This window comes from Abramis brama, assembly GCF_963993115.1.
Source record: "Abramis brama genome assembly, chromosome: 16".
NCBI classification, from domain to species: Eukaryota; Metazoa; Chordata; class Actinopteri; order Cypriniformes; family Leuciscidae; genus Abramis; species Abramis brama.
This window is the reverse complement of record NC_139978.1, coordinates 11452823-11474818: the sequence shown is the minus strand read 5'-3', so window position 1 is coordinate 11474818 and position 21996 is coordinate 11452823. Positions and strand designations below refer to the sequence as shown.

General features: G+C 37.4%; 1 protein-coding gene across 5 annotated transcripts in view; it reads left to right on the top strand.

The window, feature by feature from the left end:
• Nucleotides 1–21996, top strand: part of ogdha (oxoglutarate dehydrogenase a) — a 48525-nt gene that overhangs the window by 5389 nt on the left and 21140 nt on the right. The window contains exons 3-6 of one of the 5 annotated variants that reach the window (XM_084087427.1): nt 3167–3355; nt 7000–7102; nt 11745–11789; nt 12933–12983. In XM_084087427.1, the coding sequence (XP_083943553.1) occupies nt 3167–3355; nt 7000–7102; nt 11745–11789; nt 12933–12983 (388 nt within the window). Of the gene's footprint in view, nt 1–3166; nt 3356–6587; nt 6682–6999; nt 7103–11744; nt 11790–12932; nt 12984–21996 lie in introns of those variants that run through there. The other 4 variants (XM_084087430.1, XM_084087428.1, XM_084087429.1 and 1 more) reach the window with 4 other exon arrangements.

Here is a 21996-nt window from a genome sequence, read left to right as displayed (position 1 = left end):
TATAGTATATATCTCAGCTTGTGGAAAGGCTACTTGTGACAAACTCAATTCATCATGTGTTATTATGGTGGTTATTAGTATAATATTCAGGTGGAATATTAATATTATATCAGTTAATGAAATGTACAGTTTTTAAATGGTTACCATTCAGTCCCATAAAACCTAAAATTATGCTATCATGCTTTTTTATGGTGAACTGACTTTTCTTTTCTTTTTTCTTCTCTTTTTTTTTTATACAGCGTGGTAACCTGATACTTTTTTTTTTCCCACGCTCTGTATTTTTGTGGGAACTCATCAAATGGGGTTTCTGTTCCCCTGCATTGCCGCATGGCTCTCAATATACAGTAACAGGCCTAGACTTGAGGGAACTAAGCAAATGGTTTTAGTAATGGAATCACAAAAGATCATAGCTTACTTAGGTTATGGTTAGTATTGGAAGGTTTTTCTTTTGTGTTTTTTTGATGATGATGATGATGATGATGAGTTGATAGGGCCTTGGGAAAATGAGTCTTGACCTTTTAAAAGTGTGTTCACACTTGGCATGTTTGATTAGATTAAAATTAACCCTGCTCTGTTAGTTAGTGCGGTTCATTTGAATAAGTGTGAACGCTGCCATCTGAACCCTGGAGATGATGGGTCTCGGTCCACGTCCAAAAGGACTCTGGTGTGGTTTGAATGATATATGAATGCAGCCCGGTCCAAAGACATGTAAACAAACCAAAAACAGGAAGATGAGACCCTAAAAAGGACAGAATGCTCACACATAGGCCTACCTGTTTTTTCTCGTCATAGTTGTGATGTCACCCATCAGAGTTCGGTATAGGCAGAACCGCGTCTCCTCGCGGCAGATATTGGTTTGTGTGTGTGACGGAGGGATTCCTGCCGCCATTTTTGACTCCTTTACACATTTTATAAGCTCTTCACAAGTTCTCAGTTGGTCAAAATACCATTATATGTAAGCTACGCACATACGAGCGCATTTATCCCAGCACACAGCATTGTTTCAGATGTTCGCCGGTAGATCAGGTTGTGAACGTATCCCTATGTCTTTAGGTTCTGTATCTTTAGGTTGGATGATACAAATGCCAATCTAAACACTAAGTGGACCAGAACTAAATGTTTTTGGGGTTTTTTAGTCCGGACCAAGCGAATCGAACTACAAGTGTGAACGCAACATTAGTTAATGTGTGTTAACAGACCATTGAACTGGGGAACATAGAATATGTGTTCATTATGTGTCGTATAATCTCCATTTCTAAATTAAAGCTAGATCTAATGAGTCATGGCTGACAAAAATAACTGTCTTTTTTTACCCTTCCAATTAAATGGAAGCTGCAAATAACAGCTTTAACTTTTTAGTGTTGGCAAGTGACCATGGTATAAGTAAGATAATCCACGGCTATGTGTGCATTAAACTATTTTAATGAGTTTTGCATCTGGTAGTTGTTTGCCTCCACTTTGTGCTTTAAAATCATGTAATGCACACCTAGCTGTTGATCAGGGATGGGCAACTTCGGTCCTGGAGGGCCACTGTCCTACAGAGTTTAGCTCCAACCCTGAAAAAATCACCTGCCTGTAATTTTCTAGTAATCCTGAGGACCTTGATTAGCTTGTTCAGGTGTGTTTGATTAGGGTTGGAGCTAAACTCTTTAGGACAGTGGCCCTCCAGGACCGAAGTTTCCCATCCCTGCTGTTGATGATCCCTTACATCAGGGGTGTCAAACTCAGTTCCTGGAGGGCCACAGCCCTGCAGAGTTTAGCTTCAACCCTAATTAAACACACCTGACCAGCTAATCAAGTCTTTCAGGCTTATTTGAAAACTGCAGGTGAGTGTGTGTTGAAGCAGGGTTGGAACAAAACTCTGTAGGGCTGTGGCCCTCCAGGAACTGAGTTTGACACCCCTGCCTTACATGATACGTTTCAGCAAGTTATACTGAAAAATAGACTGAAAGGGATCTCGATCTTGGGATTTAAGAATCAACATCAGTTCATCAAAATGAAGATTAATTGGTACAGTATCTCACAAAAGTGAGTACACCCCTGAATACTGTATTGTCAACCCAGTCCTATTCTAGTTATGCTCACCTCTGGTATATGTAATATGCTGTAGGCCTATATGGCCCTTTAAACATTTCCACCATCTTTGTGTAGCATTTGTAACCGTCTTTGTGTAGCATTTAAATCTGTACCTCAAAATCACAAAATCAAAATCACTTTTGTACCTTTAACAACGATTAATTATAATTAATTTATTCAGTGAGGCTTTGCAGTGTTAGTTAAATCGAACTGGTGTATATTTATCGAACTCTTGTTATCATTTTATCGAGGAAAATTATATCTCGATAATTTTCGTTTTATCGCCCAGGCCTATTCTAGAATGATTCATTCTTTCCAAATAAAGCTATTCAAGTCATCTAGTGAAATTTTCATATTTCAATATCGCAGAAAAACTAAATATTGCAATGTCAGTTTTTTTCCAATATATAGGAGTCAACGGCCACTTGCTATTGCACGCGAGTAAGTGTTTTGAAAACATCCATATAAAACCATCATTTACAAACAAAGCGGTTTGTGATGCAGATATGGTGCGATGATGTAGGCCCATTCGTCCAGCTCTGGAGGCAGTCGTGTGCAAATTAAACACACAAAGTAGCAACCTGACTCTGTCCTAATTGTGGGGGTTATTTTAATGATAAATGTATGTGCTTTCAAATATTGAAAAAAATTTAGTATTAATTCAGCTGTTTCTAGTTTTCTCAAGCCACATAATTTGAAGTCTGATGAGTTACTCATTGAAATGTCTCTTGTCCCTGACCGAGTAGAAGTGCCAGTGATGCTTGCCTTGGCCAGCACCAGCATTATCTGACATGTTTTGTAGATTGGTCATATTCAAAAACAAAATAAATCCCACAGATGTTTAATTTGGTAAAAATGAACCAAGAGTTTTGTTTTTCTTCACACTGTTTTAAAACCTATTGGAAAAGGACAAGTCACAGTGGATCAGTTCAGACTTATACCATGTTAAAGGGTCTTGTTTGCTGCATTAGATCTTGTTCAAAATGATTCAGTAATATCATATCTAATTAAGTAAGTCTGTTTAGCCATTGATTGCAACTTAATTGTCTACATAAGGAGTCTAAATCCTTATTCTTTTTCTGTTCTCTAGTCTTGGGACATTTTCTTCAGGAATGCTAATGCTGGTGCTCCTCCAGGTACAGCCTACCAGAGTCCTCCTCCACTGGGAGTGAATCTGGTGGGGCTTGCTCAAGCCCAGTCTCTGGTTGGGGCTCAACCAAATGTGGAGAAACTGGTGGAAGACCATTTGGCAGTCCAATCCCTCATCAGGGCCTATCAGGTACGCAGAGATTTTAAAAACGCTGTGCATTTGTTTCTTTAAAAATATTGGCTTGAAATTGATATCTCATTGCTGCCTTTAATGAGTTTGCAGCTTGAACCTTTAATAAGGTAAGATATCTATGCATTTAGTGTTCATTATGAATAAAAAAAAATTGAAATCAAAATGGATGCTTTTGACGCTATTTGAGGTCACAGGAGAACATTCACTGAGCAGATAGCAGAGGTCGACCGGTATTTGAGTTTGCTGATAACAATAACTGGAAAATTTGGCAAATAACTGATTAATCAGTTGATGGTTTCTGAAATTAGTAATAAGAATGAAAAGTTTATTACAAAATGACCAATAATGACTTAACCATGAAATTGGTTTGAATTTTCAAAATCAAAAGAAAATAGCTCAGATCCACGAACCTGTGTCATGGTGTGAGAAGGCAGAATCGCCTAGTCATTAAAGACTACGATTTAGTTTCATATTTATGTTTAAATAAAATAAGTTATTTTTTAATTTCATCTGATTATATGAAAAGTGAAAAGTGAAAAGCATGAGTAAGATCATAAGATGCGCAATATATCAGGAGACAAATGGAGTGGGCAGACATGATTTTGTCCACTTCATTAAGTTTGTTTTTGTAGAAAGCCTTTCTTTAAAGTTAATTTCATTTTATATTAATTGTATCTTAATTTTAATCAATGTTTCATCAACCAATTGCCTGGATTTATAGCAGGCAATATAATCAGGACACGGAGGCACCGGCACGTGAACTGGAGCTCGTCTCATAAATGAACCGAAGCTACTTGCCTCACAGACCTGAGAAATATATTAATAGAAAGCTTGAAATGTGTACTTTTAAACAAAACAATTCAAAATGAAAGAAAACAAACTACTCTCTGCTATGTAATCCGTATGAAATGTGCATTTCTCTATAGGCGCGTTCACTACTGCAAAGATCGCGAGTCAGCATCGAGAACTTCATCTTTGCAGCCCGACACTGACACAGAAAACACTTGTTTATTAATAAACAATTGAAATGTCTCCTTGCTATATTTGACATATTCATAATCATTACTTTTGCCGGTTCTTTGTGACAGCTTTTAGGTGCGTTATATATATATATATATATATATATATATATATATATATATATATATATATATATATATATATATAATATATATATTATTTTTTCTCTCAAAATCTCTCTTATATAGAAATAAAATAAACTCAGGTCTTGCCTTTTTAAAATGGCATCTATTATGTAGCCCTCATTTGAATGTTATACCATGGTGATCTTTAAGATGTGTATTAGGGCTGCATGATTATGACAAAAATCATAATTGTCGATTATTCCCTTGAAATTGTAATTGCGATTTATTAATTACGATTATCACAATTTACATTGAATGATGTTTTGAAAACACATTGCTTTTCTCTAGCATTAAGCCTCAAATGTCAAATATAAAAAAAAAATTGTTAAAGAAACGTAAAAATATACATGGTATTATAATGTTATACCTAACCTTACCTAAAAACCTAAATACCTAAAAACCTTAAGATAAACTGTAGAGAAAAAAACACACATCTTAAGCACACAGAATAATGTAAGTGCACTAGTTTTTTTTTCTAGTTGCGCCTTTGAACGATTACATAATTGTGGAATCCGTTTTTTTTTGTTTTTGTTGGCTATATTGTTTATATCGGGGTATGTGTATATATATCTGAGTATCGCTAGCCTGGATGTCAGCCGAACTTAGCCCCGCCCACAAAATTTTTAGGTCGGGGAGTTCGGTCTGGACTCGATCCGTTGATGAGCTATTATGCCAGAACAAAAATTGTTCGGACCAATCAAATTGTCAGGGCGGGCTTTATACGATGATGGACAGATGAGCAACGTAACGTAATCATCCACGTCACCAACGAGCGCTTGGGTTGAATTTGTTTACAACAAAGATGACTGCCGCTGGAGAATTGAGATTTACGAGTTCACACTTACAAATAAGTCAGATAGAATAAATGCATATTTGGCTTGCTGTCCGAGGAGAGGCTCCGGGCATGAGAGTGAGTGGAGGGATGCTGAAAACTGTCAAGGAATGTTAGGTGAGTTGACAGAGTGAATAAATATATGCTTCCTCTCATGCTGATAGTGTAGACCGTAAACGGCAATTGTTTGATGATAAATTGATTGGATTGATTATTTGAACGTGCTCCTCTCGAACTTTGTTTATAAAACATCATGTGTAGATTCCGCCATCGCGTCTGTTATAGAAGATATCGACAGCGCATTAATTTTAAAAGAGGAACAGAGAACTGCACGATCAAGGCATTTGTCGATCGGAAACATGAATGAAAAACATACGTCACTTACTCCGTTGCTCTGATTGGTTGTAGGTCTATCCAGTTGAGTGCAGAGGCATTTTCCTTCCTGGTTCGGTTGAAACAAGCCCCATAATCAAAGCTCAATGGAGCAGTATCAGACTCACATTCTGCCTAGAATCTGAGTATGACGACGTCAGGCTAGAGTATCACAGTACTACTTAAAGTTATTGATACTTCATAAACATGCAAGAATTAGAAAACGAAGAGCGGGATGTGCATTGTTAATATTACATTGTCCATTTTTATAGTATTCTGTGTGTATTTGTTTTTGACACTTCAAGCACAATGAGCTGTGGAAAAAAAACTCAATGCGGTACTCACGCTGACTGACACAGCCCCGAAGCTCGCAAAGCACAGACAGCATGCAATCCTGAATTTAGTTCTCTTTTGTGGTTTATTGTGCTTGAATGGTCAAATACACAGTGAATAATGTCAAAATGTCCATTGTTCCTTGTTGTCAATAAGAAATAAATAAAACTACTGTACCTGAAAGGCTTAAGTTCATTTGATTTGTATCTTTGTTCCGTATTTGTCCTATTGTTTGTAATTTAGCTTCTTTTGTTTTTAGTTTTAATAACCACGATCAGATAGGTAAATAAATGCTGATGGTTGCCAGATAGCGATTGTTCCATAAAGCAACTATTGTTGCCAATTAATCTGTAAAATTGAGATATCGGTCGACCTCTAGCAGATAGTCCCTTTTGGTTTAAAATACCAAATTTTGCAATACCTCATTTTGGTTGCATTGTTTCGCATCTTATTTGTGACACTGTGGAAGGATGGGCTCAATTTCACAGTCATGGGATCTGCTTGGTGAACTCCTCATGTCTTGTGACTGCTGTTGCCTTGTTTCCAGGTAATGGGGCATCACAATGCAAACCTTGACCCACTTGGCATCAGTTGTGTAAATTTTGACGAGACCCCAGTAGCTACTGGGTTCCAGCATGTTGGTGAGAAATGTTTTCTGTCTTCCACAGCTCAACAGACCAATATTAATGAGCCTGTTTTGTGTGATTGTTGCTTTCTCCTTCCCTTTATCTGTCCCTTTTTCTCCCATTTCACACTTTCCCCTGTTTTTCAACTCTTATACCCCATCCCCCTTTGCACCCGACACTTCATCTTCGACACATCCTACATCATGTCAATCTTCATGTGCTCTTGCTGCACTTCTCTTCTGTACCTTCTTTCTCCCCCTTCTGTATCTTTTCCTTGTGGGTGGTTTTGCGTTCGGCTCCCATGTTTGTGGGGTGACCCCTTGTCTCCTGTAGATACGTGGTCACCATGTGGCTCAGCTGGACCCTCTTGGGATTATGGATGCTGATCTGGATTCATGCGTTCCCACCGACATTATTACGTCATCGGATAAACTCGGTGAGGAATTATGAATGTCCACCAAACTATACATGGTTAGGACTTAGATGTTTTGTCAAAACTGCTTTCTATGACAGTTGGTAATTGAATTTCAACTTCATCTTCATAATTTAATCAAAACGATAGGTATTGTTAAACTTTTCTGGAAAGCAGTTTGAGTTTTTTTTTTTTTTTTACTGATTGTTGTGATTCTGGATTTGCTGTGATGAAGGGCAGCAGCACTGTATTTGGCTTTCACATATTTGGCATCAATCTACAATTGACTTTCTGTACAGTATCACGCTTGAGGTGGCTGCAAGTCTTGAAAGACGTGCTTTGCTCCATTCAAATTACTTGACAGGACTTTGTAGTGACTTGGTCTGCTCATATGTTTTGACCTTGCAGTTACATGCACACTACTTTTCTATTTTCTGCACACGGTTTGGTAACCATGGCAACATTATCAAATATGGCGATGTCCGTTACACTTAGAATTTTTATTTTATTTACTTTTTATAAATAATTATAAGAGGGGTTTTCACTTAAGCACCTGCCCCCCAAAATGTCCGTGCATGGCCTTGCCATTCAGTTTGGCTCTCACATTATATGACGTGGTCGACAAACTGTCTGTCCAGTGCTGTTTTGTTCATACAGCAGTATGGATGTGACGGTGAAAAACTTTTGATAATACCAGTAATACAGGTGTCACCAAGGGGGGTTGGGGGTGACAAAGGTTTTCTCTCTTTTTCCACCTTGCATTTAAATCGTTTACAGTGCGTGTCCACTGGTGCAGAGCGAGCATTTCAATTAATTCCTATGGAAGCTCAACTCTGCTCCGCTCGCTTCGCGCCAGTGGACACGCACAATTATGGATGCCCCGTGTGGTCGTGCGCATTTTTACTTTCGCTTTCAAATTCAGGGGTGGCAATTGTTTGAATGGTGGATTTAATTATTATTCTCAATTGAAAAACACAACAACGAAAAACAGTACAATGAAAAACTTGCTTGAATGGGCGCTTTTACGTTTTGCTTTGAAACCAAAGACGTGTTCAGTTTTTAATTGTAGTGTCTGTTCTCTAAATTAACTAAATAATTTTTATTACTATAAAACAATCAAAGCGATGGTGGGGGACGGTGCCTCAGTGAGCAAGTAACGTAACCGGTTTTGCTGCTGAACACCGGTAATACCGACTATCGCATCAAGCCTATAAAGCAGGAGTTTGGCAAGAATGCAGTTGTAAAATTTGTCTTCAGTGGTAGAGGTGATAGTTCTACCCAAGCATGCTGCACAAGTCCTGAAAAGTGAAGCCAAAGCATCTCGATCGCCCCCAGGTGGTTTGTCCCAATATAGGTCATAAACCCTGCCCTCTCCACGTAGTCTAATGGGACGTGAGGCAAACTAAACAATCAAATTACACTTTAAATACATTTTTTCCAAATGTTTTATGCCATAACTGTTTATTTCACAACGACATGAGTTGTTCTGCAGTATACAGTACTAACCGTTTCTGCGGGAGTGAGGGCGGGGCTCAGAATGTCTCTAAATGCCAATCCCAATGTGTCTTTTTCATTATCTACATGTATATTAAAATCACCAACAATTAAGACTCATTTTTATAACAGTAGTTTTGGGGGGGTAGACTAAAAAACTATTAAATGTCACTACGCTCTAACCGGAAAGTCCTGTATGCAATATGCTAGTGATTAGCTAAAATGATCAAGTTGCAGTCGGCAAGTCTGGCAGATTGAGGGAACAGAATGTTTACAACTCTCATGCCCCTCCCCCTCCCCCACTACCACCGAACACCCTCCCATCAAGTTCGTGCTCATCAGTGCGTGTGCACCAGATTTTCTGTGAGGCCGTCTCTTCAGCATCGATCAACACCATGGAGTACTCATGCCGCCTTCACACTGGCAGTTGAAATCAGCTCCGTAATACGCAATACGCCCCCAGCGGACGTCGTACTACACCGTTGAAAAGCTTCGGAAGCGCTGCCCTGATCTCTCTGTTGAGGGGGTTAGAGACAGGCTGCTGCGTGGAGGAAAGTTCCCCAGGACGTTGACATGTCAGGTCGGCTAAATGTGATATAGTGGTATATAGGGCTTTTAATTGTATTAACTGCCCCAATAACGTTAGAAAATCATGAAAATAAAAAAATGACATGACAATTTATCGTTATAAAATCATTACTTATTTTATTAAAAGTTAAGAATTCAGGTTTGTTTATCAGTACCATAGCAACGCTAACTTCCGCTGGAATTGTCGGATAGGAACCGTCCGTAGCCTTTCGCAAGAGTTAAATTTTTTGAACGCAACCGGATGACCAACGGACACGATTTTTTTCGCACCGCACTCGTTCGGACCCGCTTCGGACCCATTCGCATGCGGTCTGCGAATCTCCATAGGAAATGAATGACTTCCGGTCGTTTCGTAGCCGTATCGGAGCTGATTTCAACTGCCAGTGTGAAGGCGGCGTCAGAGGTAGTACCATGGTACCGAGTACCATGGAGTACTCGGAGGTAGGCTGCCCTGGCTAATCTACCCATAGATAGCAATAACCGAGGAATTGGAAGCTTGTTAGTAGATTTTATCTCCGCCATCACACTTTGTACAATCCAACACACCTGCGAACTTCAGGCGTGTGCATGTGATATTGTAACAAGCACGAGGAGGGGGGATCTGTGACGCGTGCACGAACTGTGATTGACAGTCAGATCTCACACTGCCTTGCGCTGATTGGACCAGAAGAACCGGGAGCGGTGGATTTTTGCAAAACAAATAACAGGCTCTAGGTGGAGGTAGAAGCGCGGGTTTTTTTCTAAAACCGTCTGATTCATGTTGTTCTGTCGGAGCATAGTGTCATAGCTGCAAATCTTGCCGACTGCAGCTTTAAACCTTAAGCCGCCTTTCCACTGCAAACGACAGCCGTCGGACCGGAAGTCATTCATTTCCAATGGAGAGTCGTACGGGAGCTGCGGGGAGTTCCGATCATATGCCTATGCGGAAATTTCGGATCCGATTTGAGCTTCGGATGCGTTGAAATATCTGAACTTCTGCGGCTAGACCGTATGCGACCGGTCACCGGGTGTGATGTATTCTAATCAAAACTATGAGCGCGAAGCTAGAATTACCAATATTTCAATACTTTAATGTAAACGCTATTCCTCCAAAATGACGGTTATTAATAATTATTATTATTAAATCAATATTTATATTGATTAGCTCTATAAAATCGACTGTTTTTTATATTAGATGTATTGAGGGTCATTCGTTTTGTGTGGATATATTCATGCATGCATTATATTCATTAAAATCATTAATTTTACAATTGTGAATAGCCGAGGGTAACGGTTGCTTCACGACCAATTTCAAAGTTCCTTGCGACTGACACCAGGGGGTGAAATGCGACAATCGAATGCGAATGTCGTGCGCAGTGGAAAGGCGGCTAGACGCTAATTTGTGCTGCTCTTGGTTGATTGCGTTGGAAATGATCCAGCTGCTGTGTTCTTTGATTTGTGCGTCGTCAGTAGATCATGCGCAGAAGTTTCCATTCCCTGCGGTGCTTTTTTGGACTTGCTCTCTCATGCTAATTTGCCCTGTTTAGTAAATCTGACTCTTGGCCTGGTAATTGCTTAGATAAATCTGATTTATTTTGATGTGTTACTCAGATGCGTACAAATGCATTATTAAAATAATTATTGCACTGAAAATAATTATTTGGTTTGAGCCAGTATTTTCAAGACATGAAAATTAGCTTTAACGATTTCTTTTCAGTCTGCAGTAACTTATGTATATAATGATGAACCCTCTCAGGGCCCTTCCCAGTCCCCACCATTTAAGCAAATTACACTGTAAAAGAATAAATAAAATAATAATAATAATTAAAAACTAAAAAACAAGGTCAGAGAGAAGGCTGAAAGCTAAATTACGACTCTTAATGTGGAAAAAATATTTACCGTAAAGTTTTGCAAGTAATGTGTTTAGCCTGTCAGGAGCTAGTCTTTGCTTTGCCTGGCAGTGTGTGGGACAGTCATGTAGGCTAGAGCTGCATGATTCTGGATAAATTGAGAATCTAATTTTTTTTTGTCACAATCACAAATTTTGTCTATTTAAAAATTTTTCATTAAGTTGAATTCTTTTCTTTTTTTTTAAATCGGTTTGAATATATGATTCAATGATTCCCTCATAAATACCTAAACATGACAACTGCTCTCTCTGGCTCAACGGCTTCGCAAACACAGATTTAAATAATCTGGTGGGGTTTTTTTGTTTGGTTTTTTTAAATTTAGGAATAAAATTGCATGGGTATTTGAATCGAGATCACAATATTTTAATGATTAATCGTGCAGCTCTAGTGTAGGCTATGATGTAGATTGAGCCTTGAAGCCTTGATTGTATTGCTGCAGCATTTAGGAACTGCTTGGTTTGGTGCCTGTGGTGATTTAGTGAAGGAAAGTTGTTTAATCTGGAATCCATAATAAGATGTGTGGTTTACCCAAGCGACCAACTCTTTACATTTCATTAGTGAAGCTATTCAGTTAGACGCTATTCAGTGCTGTAATCTAACGTTTGTTAGTCTCTCTCAATGGAATTGGCTATGTGAGGTTTTGGGAATCACTAACTCCCAGTGGATTTTTTTCCCCCCTACTACTGCCTCTCCAGACCTTACATATGTCAAGAAGCGTCTAAGTGCTCTAACCATTGGAGGTAGGCTTTAATGACGAGCAGTTCTGTGCCTCTTGGTTAATAGCTTTGTTTTAGTAGTTGCAAGTAGTTTTAGCTGGGGTTTTTTTGTTGTTGTTTTTTTGTGTGTATTTTTGGCAGTGCTGTTAGCTTTGTGGCCAAATTTTACGAATTTGAAAAAATCAGAATGTTCCTTGGTATCTAAGAATGGCAGCTGTAACTACGTTACAGTTTTTAAAAAATTAAAAACATCTTTCTGAAAATGGATATACATAATATATTATAAAACATTTATAATGTGTAATTTGAATAGAGAGACTGTGAACCTAAAGGAATTCTATTGGAGCTTTACTATTCCTTGTCTTGGTGTGTCATTTAACAGCACAATAGATATGTTTGTTTAAATGATGTTGGTAAGATTTTAATTATGTAATTTTAAATATTTTTAAGGTTTTTAAATCAAGTCTCTTATACTCACAAAGGCTGCATTTATTTGATCAAATACAGCAAAAACAGTCATATTGTTAAAAAGTATTACATTTCAAAAATGTATTACAATAGAAAACAGTTATTTTAAAATGTAATTGATTCCTTTTTGGCAAAGCAGAATTTTCAGCAGCCATTACAGTTTTCAGTTGCCACATGGTCCTTCAGAAATCATTCTCATATGCTGATTTTGTGTCCAAGAAACATTTCTTATCAATATTGAAAAATGTTATTTAATATTTTGTACAGCTTAATATTTTTTTGTGGAAGCAGCGATAAAAAAAAATGTTTTTAGTGTTCTTTAAAGAAAAAAGAAAAAAACAGCATTTAATTTGAAATATAACTATATAATAGTCTTTACTGTCACTTTTGATCAATTTAATGCATCCTTGCTGAATAAAAGTAATACTTTGTATATTGAGAAGAACTAGTGTAATTTAAATAAATAGACGCTTGAGCCACATTTTGTTTTAAACTTAATATTTGACATTTTAGTATGCTTTTTGTTTTGTTTATAGTTAAATAACGTTAAGCCTTTAGGTGATAATGTAATTATGATACTTATGTAGTATAAGTAAATTTCTGTTTTTGCTGTTGCTTTTGTTGATTTATTAGCTTTGGAGAACTTAACTGTTTTATGTACATAAATGCATATCTCTATTTTTTTACCTTGCTTTACAGAGTCTGAATTTCACTTTGCTGAAGTTTCTCAAACCTGTTATTGGGACAAGGGTAATTGATATGCTCTAAACAGCAGTCCGAAAACCAAATAGGAAGAGTGGAGTATTAATGCCTGTTTTGCATAGCATTGTGTTGGCAGTATTTAAATTAGCCAGAAAGACAAAGAGATTTCCATGGCCTGTGACATGATTTTGTGCCAGCACACGAGTCTGTGTTTATGCTGGTGCTATGGTGAATGGCTCAGCAGTCTACATGAAAACTGTCATACTTCTGTAATGTCCAGAATCCCATACAGCATTTTAAGAACTATTCGATAACTGCTGTTCCATAATTAAACAGGGAAAACATAGCACTCTTAATTTCTGAGTGCTATGTTTTCCCTTTTTAAATTTTTAAAAGATTACTTTCCCCTTAGTTTTATGTTTTAGCTTAATTGCTTTTAATATAAATTTGTAATGGATTTTGATTAGTAAGCATTTGCCAAATTATACACCAAAAGACACCAAAATGTTTGGATAATGATTGTAGCATAATCTGCTAGTGATGTTAAAGGAATATTTTATTTATTATTTAAAGCCTATTGTCTGTGTACATAATTTGTGCCATGTTGAATACCACAACCTTTACAAACTAATCCCTCAGTTTGTAAAACAAAGAAATGTGTTTACAGTAGTATGCCTACCTACCAGACAAATGGATTGAGGGTTTAAAATCTGAAACTATTATTTTTGTTTGAGGTGTTTTAATTATTCAGTAAAAAAGGCATTTGAAAAGATCTAAATCTGGTGGGAATACTTTGAGGTTGGAGAACATTTGGTTATTCATTACATTCATTTGTTTGTGGAACTCACCGGTACGTAAACTGTGCTTTACAGGATAACGTGTCCTTTCCACATACCTGTACCTATGCATGTACCCAGGTTTACTTTTTAAGCTGATTAAGCCAGGGGTTGAAACATGGGATATAACTTTTACAAATATGACTGATAAATGATTATATCACACCAGTAACTACAAAAACTATTCTTAGAAAAACTGCTTTAGAACAATATTTATTGTGAAAATCACTAAACAAATTTGAAATTAAAGGGGACCTATCATGCTAAATTTACTTTTACATGGGGTTTGAATACTGATGTGTCCCCAGTGTGTGTAAACAACCAGCCTATAATGGAAAAAATCCACCCACAAATTTTTTTAAATAATCCCCATAAATCAGAAGCAGTGTCTAAAAATACGCTGTTCCAGATTTCCGTCACAGTAGGGGCAAGACCCGCTCATGACTGGTGACAATCTGCCCTATTTGCATAGATCCCGCCCTGAGTGAGCCGCACATAGTCCGTCATGTTTACAGTGGTGCTTGAAAGTTTGTGAACCCCTTGCAGAATCTATGAAAATGTGAATAATTTTAACAAAATAAGAAGGATCATACAAAATGCACGTTATTTTTTTAGTACTGTCCTTAAGATATTTTACATAAAAGATGTTTACATATAGTCCACAAGACTTTTTGCGCAGTTTGCGCAGAGGTTGCGTAGGTTTGCGCAGAGATAACTGATAATCGTTTGCACATTGGAACCTATTTCCGGGAGTGCGTTCTCGAGCCACCAGGCACTGTTTTGTGCGGATGTGCGGCCGGAGCGCGTTGAGGGTTTTCTGTTAGAACGGTGCCGTGTTAATTACCAATTAACCCCTAAGTTAATTACTAATGATCTTTGCAACGGAAGTGAATTAGTCAATCAAAACTAACTTTAGCTGGACAACAACTTTATCCCAGAGCTGCTGTAAAGCCAAAACAATCTCTGTTACTGTCATTATTATCACTGTAAAGCTGCTTTGAAACAATTCATATTGTTAAAAGCGCTATATAAATGAAGGTGACTTGACTACACAAAAAAAAAGCTGAATTAATAAAAATGACCCCGTTTAAAAGTTTATGTACCCTTGATTCTTCATACTGTGTGTCGTTAACTGGGTGATCCACAACTGTTTTTGTTTTGTTTTGTGATGGTTGTTCTTGAGTCCCTTGTTCTGAGCAGTTAAGCTGCCCTGTGTTCTTCAGAAAAATCATCCAGGTCCCAAAAATTCTTGAGTTTTCCAGCATCTTTGCATATTTTAACCCTTTCCAGCAGTGACTGTATAATTTTGAGATCCATCTTTTCACACTGAGGACAATTGAGGGACTCAAACAACTATTAAAAAAGGTTCAAACATTCACTAATGCTCCAGAAGGAAACACAATGCATTAAGAGCTGGTGGGTTTTTTTTCCATCTTTTTTGTAAAATATCTTATTCAGGACAGTACTAAATAAAAAAATATGAATTTTGTATGATGCCTCTTATTTTTTTCAAAATTATTCACATTTTCACAGATTCTGTAAGGGGTTCACAAACTTTCAAGCACTACTGTATATCCTCGCTATAGCAATAATTGATATAATGTCTGCGTTATTTTGAACATATGCATCTTCCTAGACTCCTGGCATCTGAGCCACAGTGGATGAATTTCATTTATGAATAAAATATGCCTAGGAAATTTGGTAAAGTCTTATGCGTTTGTGGCTGTGTGAGATTCTCCAGTTTTGTTGTTGCTGCCAGAGTATCTGAAGCACAAGCTGTTAGTAGTGGGAAGTTCAGATCATTTTACTGACTCGGATCTTTGAGTCTCGTTCAGCAAAATGAACGAATCTTTTTTCGAGTAATTTCGTTCATTTCGTTCATTTCAGCATAATATAATTAAAACTGCATGTTAAATATCCCAACACATCTAGTACTTATGAAAATGTTGATTACATTTGTAAAAAGTAACTATAGGGTAATGCAGCCAAAGCCAAATTATAAGAAACCAAAATGTTTTATTAATTGATTAGTTGTTGGGTCTTAAGTTCAGGCTATTTCAGTCTGACTCTGTTAGTTCACCTCAACTCCTGATCCGAGACGTTCTTTCCTTTGCAACTTCATATTTATCACATTTGTTCTCCTCCTCTCGTGTCTCGAGACGTTAGTTGTCGACTCGTCAGTGTCTGACTCTGATCTGTCTGCTGGGCCGTGCCGTGTGGTGTGTGATACAGCAGGGCCGGAAAGAGAAATGATTAGTTCATCTTTCGAGTCTCGAGTTCGGGTTCGGGTCCGAGTCTTTCGTTCTTTCTGTCAGTCCCACAGAGGCTATGCTGTCAGTACCGGAAAGAGAAATGATTAGTTCATCTCTCGAGTCTTCGGGTTCGAGTCGTTCGTTCTTCAAGCCACAAACCCATAGCACTATGCAGAAACAGAAATGATTAGTTCATTTTTTCGAGTCTTCGGGTTTGAGTACTTCGTTCTTTTGTCACGTCACCGCTGGTATCTTGCATCAACATTAGATTCGTATTATTTACTGTGTCTGAATATACAGTGAGGAAAATAAGTATTTGAACACCCTGCTATTTTGCAAGTTCTCCCACTTGGAAATCATGGAGGGGTCTGAAATTGTCATCGTAGGTGCATGTCCACTGTGAGAGACATAATCTAAAAAAAAAAATCCAGAAATCACAATATATGATTTTTTAACTATTTATTTGTATGATACAGCTGCAAATAAGTATTTGAACACCTGTCTATCAGCTAGAATTCTGACCCTCAAAGACCTGTTAGTCTGCCTTTAAAATGTCCACCTCCGCTCCATTTATTATCCTAAATTAGATGCACCTGTTTGAGGTCGTTAGCTGCATAAAGACACCTGTCCACCCCATACAATCAGTAAGAATCCAACTACTAACATGGCCAAGACCAAAGAGTTGTCCAAAGACACTAGAGACAAAATTGTACACCTCCACAAGGCTGGAAAGGGCTACGGGGAAATTGCCAAGCAGCTTGGTGAAAAAAGAATTGGAGCAATCATTAGAAAATGGAAGAAGCTAAACATGACTGTCGAGCTCCCTCGGACTGGGGCTCCATGCAAGATCTCACCTCGTGGGGTCTCAATGATCCTAAGAAAGGTGAGAAATCAGCCCAGAACTACACGGGAGGAGCTGGTCAATGACCTGAAAAGAGCTGGGACCACCGTTTCCGAGGTTACTGTTGGTAAGACGTCATGGTTTGAAATCATGCATGGCACGGAAGGTTCCCCTGCTTAAACCAGCACGTCAAGGCCTGTCTTAAGTTTGCCAATGACCATTTGGATGATCCAGAGGAGTCATGGGAGAAAGTCATGTGGTCAGATGAGACCAAAATAGAACTTTTTGGTCATAATTCCACTAAACGTGTTTGGAGGAAGAAGAATGAAGAGTACCATCCCAAGAACACCATCCCTACTGTGAAGCATGGGGGTGGTAGCATCATGCTTTGGGGGTGTTTTTCTGCACATGGGACAGGGCGACTGCACTGTATTAAGGAGAGGATGACCGGGGCCATGTATTGTGAGATTTTGGGGAACAACCTCCTTCCCTCAGTTAGAGCATTGAAGATGGGTCGAGGCTGGGTCTTCCAACATGACAATGACCCGAAGCACACAGCCAGGATAACCAAGGAGTGGCTCTGTAAGAAGCATATCAAGGTTCTGGCGTGGCCTAGCCAATCTCCAGACCTAAACCCAATAGAGAATCTTTGGAGGGAGCTCAAACTCCGTGTTTCTCAGCGACAGCCCAGAAACCTGACTGATCTAGAGAAGATCTGTGTGGAGGAGTGGGCCAAAATCCCTCCTGCAGTGTGTGCAAACCTGGTGAAAAACTACAGGAAACGTTTGACCTCTGTAATTGCAAACAAAGGCTACTGTACCAAATATTAACATTGATTTTCTCAGGTGTTCAAATACTTATTTGCAGCTGTATCATACAAATAAATAGTTAAAAAATCATACATTGTGATTTCTGGATTTTTTTTTTTAGATTATGTCTCTCACAGTGGACATGCACCTACGATGACAATTTCAGACCCCTCCATGATTTCTAAGTGGGAGAACTTGCAAAATAGCAGGGTGTTCAAATACTTATTTTCCTCACTGTATATTGTTTTATATTTAGGAACTAAAATACAAAATATGTGCAATAAACATTATCTGAAAAATAATTATTGCCCCTGTCCGTCTCTTTTCTAAATGTTTCTTGTGCATCTGTGGTGTGTTTTTTTATTATTATTATTGTTGTTGTTGTTGTTGTTGTTGTTGTTGTAATATATTATAATAATAACACACATTGTTTATATATATATATATATATATATATATATATATATATATATATATATATATATATATATGCTATATAAGCTATGTTACAAAGGTGTAGGTTTCAAACTTTAGGTGACTAAAAAATCACTAAAATAACACTATAAAACACAGTGAATGACTCAAATAGCCATGAATCCAAAATACATAACACTTCATTTCAATTTTTTTAACTGATTTTTATTCATTATAACAAAGAATCAAAAAAATCATATAACAACTCAATAGAGAAAAATAAATTAGTGGATTCAAAATTAGTAATAGTCTAATTGACTTGAATTTGTAAAGTTAGACTTGAATAGTCAATATATTTGTATATGTGATATTAACTGAAAATTATAATCCACTGTAAACAAGTCTCATCAAAGTGGTTTTCCCCACATACGAATAAAGCTTTGCATTAACAAACTCTTAAATATCGCATTCAATGTTATAGAAAATAATCTTCATGACAGAAATTCACAAATATACCCTATATACATTTGAGAACAGAAACGCATCACGTAGCCTAAAGGGCAGTACACACCGGGACGAATATCGGCATACGTTATTCGCCAGCGTTTTTCAACGCGTTTTTTGTGTTCACACCCAAGCGATTTTCGCTGACGATGAGCCGAGTGAACATGCAAATTCATTCCCTGACATTAGATGGCGCGCGCTTAATGTAAAACAGAAATACATAACCGTTCTCTTTTATCAAGATTTTTGTAGTCGATGTCGCGTTTGTCATATAGTTCTTTATGTTCCGACACCAATGAGACCAGCAGCTCTACATTCATCTTGCCTTGCATCTTCCTCGTCTTATTTCTTCCGTCAGTGTAGACGCAACTTGCCGTATATCTTCTTCGCCGTTACGTATGTGTGCTCGGCAAGACCGGTTTGTGTTTGAGCGCCCCCAAGTTGTGTTTTACTGTAACTTCAGAAGCTCCAGACACGTGAGCAAAAGCGCCAATCTCATTGGTCGGATAGTTTTTGACGCAACGCGTCAAACCAAAAAAACTAACCCGAGGCGTTTTTTTTTAAATGACGCTTTTACGCGTGCCGTTTTTCGCGTCGGTGTGCACACTCACATTGGCGCCCTTTGTTTAGTCACGAGGCGTTAAACGTCGGCGAATATCGCACGTGAAATTTGTCCCGGTGTGAACAGGCCTTAACTGTAAAAGTACAAATAAAATAAATAAAATAACTACGCGCTTGTTTGTAAAAAGGTTGTGAATTAGTATTCGGTGACAAGTCATGTGACAAAAAAAACGAAGGACTCAAACCCGAAGACTCAAGAGATGAACTAATCTTTTCTCTTTCCGTTACTGACAGCATAGCCTCTATGGGACTGACAGGAAGAACGAAAGACTCGGACCCGAACCCGAGACTCGAAAGATGAACTAATCTTTTCTCTTTCCGGTACTGACAGCATATCCTCTATGGGACTGACAGGAAGAACGAAAGACTCGGAAACGAACCCGAGACTCGAAAGATGAACTAATCATTTCTGTTTCCAGTACAGATTCAGAACCCATATGTTGTGTATTGCGCATGCGCGGTCAACACAAAATGAACGAATCACTCTCTGAGACAACTCGGTAGTCCCGAGTCATATTAAAGATTCGTTCAAAATGAACGACACATCACTACAAGCTGTAAAGGCTTCGCCCTCTTCTGGAAATGGGGCGGGGAGCAGCAGCTCATTTGCATTTAAAGGTACACACACGAAAAGGCGTGTGTTTGCTCACAACCAAATGGGGGCAAATTGGGCATGCTATAATAAATGATCTGTGGGGTATTTTGAGCTGAAACTTCAGACACATTCTGGGGACACCAGATACTTGTATTAAATCTTGTAAAGAGGGGCATAATAGGTCCCCTTTAACTGAATATATTTTTCTTCTGGTTGATACATCTTCAGTATATTATGACAATGTAAAAGCCAGAATAATACAGTATAAATGGGTTTTTACTAGGGCTGTGAAATGATTAATCGTGATTAATCGCATCCAAAATAAAAGTTTGTGTTCACATAATATATGAGTGTGTACTGTGCATAATTATTTTGTGTATATATAAATACACACACATGCATGTATATATTTAAGAAATATTTGCTTAAATATACTGTATATATAATTTGTATTATATATAAATATAAATATTTTATGTATAAATAAAAAAAATTCTTAAATATATACATGCATGTGTGTGTATTTATATATACAAAATAATTATGCACAGTACACACACATATATTATGTGAACACAAACTTTTATTTTGGATGCGATTAATCGTTTCACAGCCCTAGTTTTTACACATGATGTAAAGCTGTCTTTATGTTTTAGGAATGGGGTCACTGATTCATCAAGTTTAAGGGTAATTGACATAACTCAAAGAAAAAAATCTGTCCTGAATTACTTGTCTACTGTGTTATTTTAGTATTATCTATATACCTTTTAAGTATATAGTAATATTTTTAATTAGCTTTTTTAAAGCTCCATTTTCTGTTTTAGTAATTTTGTTGTGCTTTTGTCTTTAATTAGTTTTTTTTATATATATATATATATATATATATATATATATATATATATATATATATATATATATATATATATATATATATATATATATATATATATATATATATATATATATATATATTTCTATTAAGCTTTTATTTGTTTTAGTTTTACTGATTTTGGTTCTTCAACTTAATTGAAAAATGTTGCCTTGACAACTTATTAAAATCTAATTTAATTATTTTTATTTCAGTTACCTAAAATGATTGTAATAGTTTTAGTATGTTCACAACACTGGCCTACAAGTGTTAAGGATGTTTCCACAATGACCCATCCATAGGTGTATTATTGTAAACACATTTCTTATTTGTTTTTATAAACATAAAAAGTCATAAACCGAGTGGTAACCGTCAGCCTGACACATGTGAACCATAAATTTACAATAACCCAAAATATTCCTTTAATGTTTTGAGGTTAAAAGATCATAGTCACAAAAGATGCTATTCAAAGATATTAGGATACACTCACATTAATGAAATCTTTAATTTTAGGATGGTATGTGGACATTGTGTTTGTAGTTAAAAGTGCTTCTGCTCAAGGTCTGGCTTTTTTGGAGAGGTTGTGCCAAGTGCGTTTTTGGTGGCTTTGCTGTCCTCTAGCTTCAGATGTGGTGAAGGGAAGCTTTATGTGATGGTTAATGAAGTCTACATGTTTACATTCTCTTGTAAAATCCCCTAACACAACAACAGACACACACCTACACTTTTCTATTCACACATACGCACAACACACCCCTAGAAACTAGTGATGCACCAAAATGAAAATTCTAGGCTGAAATGGCAACCAAAATTATTATATATGTGTGTGTGTGTGTGTGTATGTATGTATGTATGTATCTGAATTAAAATAATCAAATAATTAAATAATAAACAAAAAACAACTTAAAGAGCACTTACCTGTACCACCTGACTGCTGCAGAGTCATTTGTTGATCGTTTTGCCATTAAACGCACAAATTCGAGTCACAAACCGGTCCGAGTATAACGTCATGGGTTTCTATCTCTTTCAAATTACAGTAGTTATAGCATGAACGCAGCATAAGCTCTTAGTTTTGGTTCAGGAGAAACTGTAAAAGGTGACTACTTGTTCCTGTTGCGGTGCTTGGTGACTGACGTCTGTCTAACTCTGCATAGCATGAAACAGGCTGATGACGTGTGATGTATGTGCGAGCAGGGTGCGCGGAGGTATGGAAATACATACGTTGACAGGCAGGAAGGACATCGTATCATTGCATTCGGACCGAATTCAATGATTAGGAGTACATTTCATGGCCCGACGCCTTCCACAGATGATATACAGT